Genomic DNA, 11,196 nt, shown 5'->3' on the forward strand with positions numbered 1-11,196 from the left:
TCCTGATAATCATGTTTTGGTTTTGAGATACGAAACCCGAACAATTGTCATATGTCGCCACAATGTGCAGAGACGAAAGAGAGTTTTATAATAAGGAACGCAAGTGGTTTGTCACCATTGTCTCCACTAGACCACCTTGGTGGGGTTGAATTGTTTCTCGCGTCTGTGTTTGTTCTTCCTGCCTTTTAGAACTCAGCTCTCCAGTAGTCCATATTCTGAATTCACCCAAACAAGAGTGTCATGAAAACAAATGTTTATTTGCTCATCATCAAGTTCGCAACATGTAAGCATCGTTGATATGCAGGCACTACTGCTGAGCACAAAAGCTTGAACGAGGTCTATTTTTTGTTTAATGTGACAGGAAGTTTCACTGAGAAGAAACCAGTAACGTAAATTTCCACGGTTGCGCACGATTCATGCGTTGAGCACTTCCACGAGCCTCAGGTGGCACGCAGTATTTATTCGACTTGGTATATTTTGATTACACACGCTCTGCACTCTTTTACAAATGCTTCGGAGAGCAGCGGTGGCTGGACCATATGTTAGGTGACGCAGAAAAAAAAAAAGAAAGAGCTGCAAATACGAAAGTACGTGGAAACAGGAAACACACGGAGCACCATTTACATGTTTTCTATAGCTCTTATACAGGCCCTGCAACACTTTTCTAAGTTGTGTTGACCTCAGAAGGAATTCTCTTTATTGACGAACCTTGTGGCGTAAAAGAAATGGTTCCGATCCGTGAAGTGTTAGCGGAGTTATCACACGAAACGCGAATTTTAATCCCACCTTACGTAGCCACGAACACGCTGGAAGCTGGCGTTGGCAGGAGTAGCTAGTTTGTTGGTTTGTGGGGTTCTGGAAACTATCGGCGCTGCCCCCTTTTTTATATTTCGTTCTGCTGTTAAGTTTTAGGAAATTGCGGTAGAAAACTTGCCGCAACTACAGCAACACCAACTTACCCAACTTTCCTGTTTAATAAAGCACAAAAATATAAGAAGTATGCACAAATCCACGGTTCGTCTCACTAACGTCTCGAGCCAGTTTCACATTAGTGTGTCCTTATATACGTTGGTTAACGTGTTCGTCCTCCAATGGTAATCAGCGCTACAGAATCGAAAGGTGCGCTAGTTAGATATGCATGGATACGACAGTTAGATATGCATGGAACTGACAGTTAAATCAGCGCTACGCGTGCGGTTTTCTTTTCGCGCTTCTGCGATTGCGGTTGCCACAGACCCTTGCAGAGTAGTCACAACCTTGTGGCGTGTATACTACACGTGCCTTTTTATCTCATCATCCTCAATCAACGCCATCTTTTATTCCACTTCCCCAGCACAGGCTAGCAAAGCCGGTCTGAGAACTGGCTAACCTCACTCTCCTTCCGTTTTCTTTTCCTCTCCCTAATCGCCCCACCCCCACCCCTTTTTTTGTAGGCATGCAGTAACGCCATAATGCAGGGGCCATACCAGATCATAGCCCAGATAGACTTATCAGTATTCCTATACGCAAACAACCTTACTGTCTCTGTCTCTCAGGAGACGTGTTGCATGTAGAATAGGTTTTCTTTTTTCGATGACGCATCCCACCCCCTACCAAGGCTCCTTCACCTGGTGAAAGACGGCCGGGGCATTTGCTGTGTGCTTGATAAACCTCGACCACATGCCTCACACGCGGGCCGATGTTGTCGCATAAGCCCTTCCCGCGACGGAAACGGCCCACTCCTCTCCTCTCTGCTTCAACCGCGTTCGTCCCTAGCATTTGCATGATTTAACACCGCGAAGAACTTGTGGTGCGCGGGACGACTTTATCGATTTGGACTTCGTGTGGAGCACGACGGCGATGACAAAAAAACCTCCGAGATTGTTCACATAATTTCTATCACTATAAAATCCTACCTAACATGTGCTACCAGCAATCCCGCACTGCATCTCTCGTGGACCCTACAGGTGATATCATAAAATGCTTGCGCCTCTCTGAAGTGAGCAACTATCGACACACCTTCTTAACGCGTAAAAATCAGCTCTCTCACGTTAGCAGCACACCACCACTGGGCGCACACGTTTTCAGGGCTCTCCATGCGTCTCGCAAGTGTAGCGAATGTGTGTTTAGAAAAAAAAAAAAAAGGGGGGGGGGGGTTGATGATTCAAAGTACTCTCTGTTTCCGACGGGGTTGAATTACTGCTATCAAACTCTCTGTACTGTGTGATGGCAGTAAGCCACCCTGAAAACGTGAAGAATGGCATTAAATATGCACCAGGAGAAATGCTGGAATAAAGCATAATATCTCTGCGGAAGATCGCCAGCATTCGGAACAAATTGTGAACATTCGAGAGCCACATATGCACTCTACTACGTATGCTTGAGAAAAGTTCTCGAAAGAGAAGGATCTTCATTCGCCACACTGCCGCACAAACAAATTCAAATTCACACTTATTTTACAGAAAGAATGCATGCGCACTTCGACTCGGTAACTACAGTGTTTTAATGTTTCGAGTAACAGAGAGCTAGTTGGTAAGTGTTAATTCTACAAGAAAGAGGGCGCGCGCAAGCACCCTTTCCCATGTGTTATCAGAACTAGACTGTACTTATCTGAACAAGCCTGCTTCCTGGCCTTCTTTTTTTATTGCCATTCGTTTTTACTGTGGACTTTTTCGCTGTTTTGTCGCCATTTGTGAGGCATTACTTCTTTCTTGGGCCTTAGAATAAATGCATGCTTGCACACTGTCAAGCAACGCGACATATATAATGGCCTTCGATCCCGCTAGCATATCAACATTCCTCGTATTCATTACACTTACTATGATATAATCTATCCGTACAACTTCAAATTCCCGCATATAACAACTTAATATCTTTTTTTTTATTTACTCGTGTTACACCGAAGCTCTATAACGCTTTATCAGATCTAGTTACATCAATAAAGCCATTTTATTTTTACGATGAACTTGTTTTTGAAAAAGGAAGTTGTACGTCAGCATGAAAAAAAAAGAATAATATTGCAGGTGTTTGCAACAAAGCGTCCTGTAATATCTGTATTTGTTCTTATATGACTTGAAGTTAATTGTTAATCCCCCCTGAAGAGAACGGACTCCTGCTACAACTCATTTAAGGTTTCAGGAGCTCTGTATGTATGCAACTAAACGCATGTTTTAGGATTGATTCATTTATCGATTGATTGATTGATTCGATCGATCGATTGCAATTAGGACGAGGTACAACTTGCCTATATCGGATAGTAAAGATGGTAGTCTGCTCCGGAAACGTGCAACAGGCTTATTTTTAGGACCAGAACAAACTTTTTTTTTTTGCAAGGTAAATCTTTTTTTCTGAGAAACAGGCGTGGTGACCCTTCGAAGCTTCATTCTAGCAAATGACATTTCTGTTTTATATTTTGGTATCCTAGACGACCACCTGCAACAATGCCTGCTAAAAATGTACTCGCGCATTAGTTGTCGTGGTCAAGTCGGTTTTTCAACACTCAGTCGACGAACACAGTGAAATATGCGTTGCCATCATGGTTCGAACGCCCTTTGCGCAACCTCTATAAACATTCTTAAGAGCTTGACGTGTATTTTTATGCACTGTATATAAAGAATCGTTCTTGTGGTACACTCGACTACTTCGGTTCTGGCCGCTTAGAAATTCCCAATCGGCTTGAACCGAATCAGCCCGTTTTTTTTTTTTTTTTCACAAGACCACACGCTAGCTCCGAGCACTCTGCACGAGGCGCTTTGACCTTCTCAGCGCGACAGTCATCTGGTGAACTTCCAGTGAAGGCCTTCTTTTGATTTGTCGTTCACGTGACATGGTTCCTTTTCGTGCCAACGATCGCTCGGGCGAGTGCGTCTCTTTGCAGGTTCGACCCGTACATGCGCAGTTTGAAAACAGTGCGAAATACGGCGTGGACAAGAGGAGATTGAAGAAGGTGCAACTGCGCTGAACTCCCAACTAAATTTCTTTTGATATTACAGGAGCACTTATATACATATGACGGCATAAATCAACCATTCTGAGTCTCAAAGAAGCCAACAACAAGATTTGCATAAAAAACAGCGCCAATAACGAGGGACAAGTATATATAGTGCGGTTCCAGCAAATAAATCTTGTTGTAAGTCAGTGCTGGTGTCTGTCTCCTTGTTTTCTTGTCCCTCGTTATTGGCGGTGTTTTTTATGTGAATCATGTCGTACCAACTCGCCCAAGCAACCACGTTAACCAACAACAAGCCTACAAATTTTACGTACTTTCACGTTAACAACTACGTAAAATAACTGCTACGGTCCTGAGTGTTCCAAGGAAAGGAACTCGCTACCATCTAAGATGATGCAAAGAGGACTAACGCACTGCTCGACTCCCTTTCTGGTGTTAATAGTCTGAATGATCTCTGCGGGGATTTGATTTTGGTAAACTGACAGCGCCTCCGCTGCATGAAGTGCAGGCTCGCAGCGAGCATTTCGAAACGTGTTTGGCCACATGCAAGTGAGAATACCTTGCAAAGAACGCTAGTTGCGAGTTCAGTGCTGTGGTGGATCTGTCGTTTAGTGCCCTATTTTATTGTCCGTGCCACATTTTGCAAGGTTTTCAATATGCTCAAAAGCTATTAGCAACTATCCCAGCTCTCAATTCTTCGACCCGTACACACTCTTCGTCTGGCTAGGACACGGCGGTATCTCTTCACTGTTACAGTCTACGTCGCAGCGATCATCCGAATGTAATATTGGTCAGCCATGACTTGGTACGAGAAAACAAGGAAATAGACGGTCGAGAAAAACGACATGTGAGCAAAGTATACAAGCGCGGGCCCCTTCAGAATCGCATGATCCTGGCCAGAATGAGCCAGAAGATGGAGGTGAAGAGGCACAGGGCGATCCCCAGCCAGGACAGCGAAGCGGCCCAGTCGCGGGCGAAGCGGCGACTGCGAAGGAACTCGGAAGGCAAGCCCTGGTCGAAGTCGGTGCCCGTCAGCACGCCCTGGGGCACGGTGCGCTTGAAGTGCATGAAGCAGCTCGTGAACGTCGCGAACACCGCTGCGACAAGAAGGAGGCGGGAAACGACAGAAGGCACCTTATGTACGTCAGTGCGTTTGTGGAGAACGAAACCGACGGTATTTCTAGTTTACGGCACCACAGGAAAAAATGACGCAGATTAAGAATAGCGTCCATGCTGATTTTTTTATTATAAAAGCAACTATTGCAGTTAGAGTGCCGTGCCTAAATAAACACTTATGAGTGACTTACGATGAACCACGACATCTCTATCTATCTATCTATCTATCTATCTATCTATCTATCTATCTATCTATCTATCTATCTATCTATCTGTCTGTCTATCTGTCTGTCTGTCTGTCTGTCTGTCTGTCTGTCTGTCTGTCTGTGTCTGTCTGTCTGTCTGTCTATCTATCTATCTATCTATCTATCTATCTATCTATCTATCTATCTATCTATCTATCTATCTATCTATCTATCTATCTATCTATCTGTCTGTCTGTCTGTCTGTCTGTCTGTCTGTCTGTCTGTCTGTCTGTCTGTCTGTCTGTCTGTCTGTCTGTCTGTCTGTCTGTCTGTCTGTCTGTCTGTCTGTCTGTCTGTCTGTCTATCTATCTATCTATCTATCTATCTATCTATCTATCTATCTATCTATCTATCTATCTATCTATCTATCTATCTATCTATTCTCACTCACCAGCGAGTATGAACATCACGCCGGTGACCATGACGGCGGACAACTGCCGCTTGCAGATACCGAAGCCGCCGACCAGCGCGCTCGCGCCAACCAGGATCAAGCTGACCAGCGAACAGGACATGGCCAGGTTCTTCATTTCTGCACCACACGAGACGCACAGATAGATGATGTCAGCTATGTGAAACTCGCAACTTCGTGCGCGGTTCAATGCAAAAAAGCTCTGTAGCGTCATCATCATCGCCATTCATCATCATCGTCATTTTTCTAGCCACCACGCTGCGCCTCTCGTGCAGCTCATGCGACAGCTCGTGGCGCGAGCGGTGGAGAACGAGCACCAGGCCAGGTGGTTCGGACGTGGCAGCCGCTGCCACTCCGCTTCGGCAATCGCCTTTCATAATAAAGTGGCGAGAGAACGACACCATCACGTTGGCCGCCATCCCGTCTTCCTCTCTCGTTACAGCTCTTTCCAGTCTATAGTTTATAAACACTCCAGCAAACAGGTCAGGTAAAATTTGAAAGAATTGCATCGGTTAACATCCGGGCTTTTACGAGCCAATATCTCGATATGATCACGAGGCACACTGTAGTGAAGGGCTCCGGAAAATTCTACCGTGTTGTGTTCTTTAACGTGCACTGACATCATGCAGTACACAGGTCTCAACCATTTCGCCTCCCCCACAAAGCGACCACCACGGCCAGGACCGAATCCCCGGACTTCGGATTAGCAGCGAGGCACTATAATAACCATTACATCACCACGGCGAACGACCTCGCGTACACTTGAAACATGATAGGTGCTGTCTCCATTAGCTGGGCGAATACGCTGGAAAGGAAAACGCTCTTGCGGCCTATAAAAAAGTACCTTATATCGCACGGCTAGATCCACCTGCAACCTACTTTTTTTTCACTTATCTTTCAGGAGACATTGCGAGACTTCATGAAACTGTTGCGAGATTTTTCTGAAAAGCCCACGAGACCTTGTCTGAGACGGCGGTATATGGAGAGGTAAATAATAAATGTTACGTCATCCTGTCGTCCCAGATCACCAAAATTCAGGACGTCATCAAATGACATCTTCGCTTGGCCAAAAATTGGGACGATGTGGGTGGCGCCATGGGTGACAGCAGTTCTCTCCGTCGGGCGGGCAAGGTCTGTGACGTCACGAAGAGCGTGCGAGTGCCTTCTCTTGAGGGACGCTCAACACAAAAGCCATGAATCCATGACTGCGACCGGCCTCATAGCGGCACTGTCCCGCGTACAGCACCGGCTGAATGAGTGCATGCGCCCCCTGCTGCCATTGCATGAACGCGCAAACTGCGCCTCAGGCGATACCGTCCCCCTCTGTCGGGCAATATCTGCGCACTCGGGTCTTTCCGCCAACGTGGACGCCTCTGAGGAGACTCGCCGAGAACGACAACGCGCGTTCGCCTGAGAACGGCAGTGCCAACGAGTAGTGGATCCCGCCGTCAGGGCCAAGCCAGCTTGAAGAAGGGCGAATACGTCGACTTACTTTACTAGAAGGGGACACAGCCATCAAGCGGCAACAACGCAAGAAAAATCGCGAGGTGAAAGTCACAGAAACACAAGCGAAGAGCCGGTATCGAGCCGATCCCGAGCTGCGGGCGCGAAAAAATGCCGCGAAAGGACAAACACTAAGTCAAGGCGTGCATTACACTTTCTCTGAATTCACTGAGTGGACCTGTCCACAATTTTAAATGCGAAGCATTTCTTAGCAAACGTCGGCGACTTTGAGCGTATTCATCTAGCCGCTTACGTTTGGGTGCTCTCGCGGTCACCCCTTAACTTGGCGTGAAGAAAAATTAGTATGGGAGGGTAAGATGGTTTGATGATTATGACGCGCTGGACAAGACATGAATAATGTCGCAATCCCGTCGCGTACGTCGTCAAACACTTCCCGCCAGACAGTGGCACATACCCACGGGCGGGTATGTGCCGCTGGTATGCGGGTATGTGCCACAGGTTATTGACACTTAGTATCTACCCAGGAACGACGAGAACACATATGGGAAATTTCAACGTGCGAGAATAAAGAAATAGTCGACATCGATAGCGTCGACCCGACGAATGCAAAGAATAAATGTCAGGGTCCCAGCTGAAATCGAACACGAGCATTCTGCGTGACAATGAAGCATTTTACCACACAGCTACGCCAGATCTCGGAATTATACTTTTAAAATAGATGCTAATCTTCGTCAAACGTCAATAGTGGTTGCAGTGATGCCTACCCAATTTTATGAACATTACATATGTACTGCTTTGATACAGCCGTCACGTCGGGTTAAAGTCAATTGTGGTTAGTTTTTATGCGCTGAAGTTGATTTATGGAGCAGTGTTCAGGGCCAGCATCCTCGTGAGCATGCCCCACCGCGGTGGTCTAATGTCTAAGGTACTCGGCTGCTGACCCGCAGGTCGCGGGATCGAATCCCTGCTGCGGCGGTTTCATTTCCCATGGAGGCGGGAATGTTGTAGGCCCGTGTGCTCAGATTTTGGTGCACGTTAAAGAACCCCACGTGGTCGAAATTTCGGAGCCCTCCACTACGGCGTCTCTCATAATCATATGCTGGTTTTGGGACGTTAAACCCCACATTTCATATCATTCTCGTGAGCATCAGCGCTTCATATGAGCTTCTGGTGTTGCTAATACACATGTTCCCTTTGACATTGTTGCGCAAGTGCAAAAAAATTGGTTATATAAACATCTGCAACTCTTCAGCATATGTCTGTAAGTGTAACATTTGTACATATATTTAACGTAATTCTATGACGTGTCGCTCATTAAAAAAATTGCAACACGGTCAACTTCCCTCCGCATGCTTTGCATAACGTCAATTTCCAGGTACGTGGTATTTGCCTTTTTTTCTTTACGAGTCGGCATTGAAGTGGTCACTGTCTCAAAACTACTTTCCCGACCATTCTTGAATAGCCCTGGTATCTACAACTTACTACCTCGTCGTGCTCAATTAAAGAACTTCAGCCATGAATAACGTTTATCAGAATACTTGTTTTACGCTGTGTGAGCGGACAAGGGTAACTACCGAGAAGGAAACTGTCACAAGAGCTGGAGAAGTAATGGTGGCTATATAGATGAATGATATTAGCCCCGTGTAATTGTATTCGGCTCCGATGATGGTACAGTAGAATACGTGCGGTATATCTCCGCTGGCCATGCAGTGGCAGAGGGTTTCGGAGTTTTTCGTAGCCCTGATTGCATCATCTATCACGGGACGGCTTTCAGCTCTCCCATAGTAGAGTACCGAGTACTATAAATCGTTAAACAGTTTTTCTAAACACACATAAACACACATTGAATTGGATTCGAGAGATCCCGACGGGGACCGCTAATGGCTATCCTGTAGTGGAGAACATGCTCACATTCACAGTTTATTTTGACCATAGTCTGTTTCCTGCAGTGGAATATACTCGTTACTCTATCGTTGAATATAAGTTCTAATCACGCGTAAAGCCAAACTATTTGTCCTCACTTTCATAAAATACGAGACAGCTGCTTGAATTATTTGACAAACTACTCTAAACCACGTGCTTTAATTTTTTATTTGTTTTTGTAAACGTGAATTTCGGTGCCTTTTTCGCCTCGTCGAACTAGAAAGGCACATCAGGCATACTGATCTCATAGTAGACTACCAATGACACTCCAAAATGTTAACCATTTGTTTTAAACACCAAGTTCTCCCACCGATCTTGCCAATTTACTCTGTACCTTCGGCCTTGTTTTCGAGTTAGCAACTGCTTTGGCACAGTACACATATCATCAACCATTTTTAAATGCGAAGCATTTTTTAGCGAACTTCAGCGACTTTGAGCGTATCTATCTATCTATCTATCTATCTATCTATCTATCTATCTATCTATCTATCTATCTATCTATCTATCTATCTATCTATCTATCTATCTATCTATCTATCTATCTATCTATCTATCTATCTATCTATCTATCTATCTGCCTACGACTTTCAGCTCTCCTGACCGTTTCGATAATGGTATCAATACCAACTTGGTATGGCATAACATGACTGTATGAAGAACATATGTGACTAGCCATAACATGAAAATCACGACATGCATGTCATGAATGTCTTGATTCACATTTAATGGTCCTGCAGCTCTTGCGGTGGTTTCGTTCACATGACATATTGCAAAACTGGTAGGGTATGGCATGATTGCATGGCGAACACAAGTCACAAAACCTAACAGGAAAATCTTGACATGCGTGTTATGGAACAACATGACTACATGCCACGTTCATGATGCGCTCGCGGCTGTTTCGCTAGCATCGCATTTACCAAATTTGGTATTACAGTACGTGAATGTGTGACGAAGGTATGTGACTGGTGCAAACATGATAATCATGAGATGCGTGTCATGTAACAACATGACTACATGCCACGCTCATGATGCGCTGGCGACCATTTCGCTAGTTTCACTTGTACCAAATTTGATATTACGGGACGTGAATGGATAACGAAGGTGTGATACCGGTGCTAACATGATAAACATGAGATGCGTGTCATGTTGATTGATCGATAAGAGGGTGTAGCGTCCCAAAACCACAATATGATTATGAGAGACGCCGTAGTAGAGGGCTCCAGAAATTTCGATGCGTGTTATGTAACAACATAACTACATGCTACGCTCATAATGCACTCGCGGCCGTTTCGCTAGCTTCACATGTACCAAACTTGGTACTACACGACGTGAACGGACGATATAGGTAAATGACACATACAAACATGGTAATCACGACATTCGTGTCATGTAAGAACATGACTACATGTCAACTTGACGATGCGCTCGCGGCCGTTTCGCTATGTTCACATATGACAAATTTGGAATTACGTGACGCCAATGGATGTCGAAAGTATGTGACTAGTGCAAAAATGATAATCATGAGATGCGTGTCATGTGAGAACATGACTGCATGCCACAGTCAAGGCGCCAATATATTTCGACGTGACGCGGTGCACGTGCTCGCCGGCGTTCATTTCGTCGCGTCACGCCGGCGTTGCCACGCCAGACGCCGGTCCTGCCATATACTCGCAGGTGCGCGCCGCGCTGCATTGCTTTGACGCATGCGCGTTTCAGCGCGTCCGGCGTCTCTCCGCCACGAAAAGAGTGAGGCGCAGTGTTGTCTGGATAAGGCCCGGGTTCGAAACCCATTGTGTGTTTGGTGATTTTTATTATTAACTGACTTTTAAACGCGAAGTTTTTCTTAGCAAACTTCGATGACTGTGAGTGTATCTATCTATCTATCTATCTATCTATCTATCTATCTATCTATCTATCTATCTATCTATCTATCTATCTATCTATCTATCTATCGATCGATCGATCTATCTAGCCGCTTACGTTTGGGTGCTCACGTGGTCACCCCATTTACTTGGCGTGAACCAAAACTAGCATGAGAGGGTAAGATGATTTGGCGAATACGACGCTCTTTCCAAGACATAAATAATGCCACAATCCCGTCGCGTACTTCG

General features: G+C 45.4%; 1 protein-coding gene across 1 annotated transcript in view; it reads right to left on the minus strand.

The window, feature by feature from the left end:
- Positions 1-4,616: 4,616 nt before the first annotated feature.
- Positions 4,617-11,196, minus strand: part of LOC142761751 (uncharacterized) — a 20,759-nt gene continuing 14,179 nt past the window's right edge. The window contains exons 5-6 of the mRNA XM_075868493.1: positions 5,681-5,818; positions 4,617-5,025 (exon numbers count right to left, since the gene is read on the minus strand). Coding sequence (XP_075724608.1) covers positions 4,805-5,025; positions 5,681-5,818 — 359 coding nt within the window. The 3' untranslated portion in view covers positions 4,617-4,804. The remainder of the gene's footprint in view (positions 5,026-5,680; positions 5,819-11,196) is intronic.

Source organism: Rhipicephalus microplus, chromosome 7, assembly GCF_043290135.1.
Source record: "Rhipicephalus microplus isolate Deutch F79 chromosome 7, USDA_Rmic, whole genome shotgun sequence".
NCBI lineage: Eukaryota > Metazoa > Arthropoda > Arachnida > Ixodida > Ixodidae > Rhipicephalus > Rhipicephalus microplus.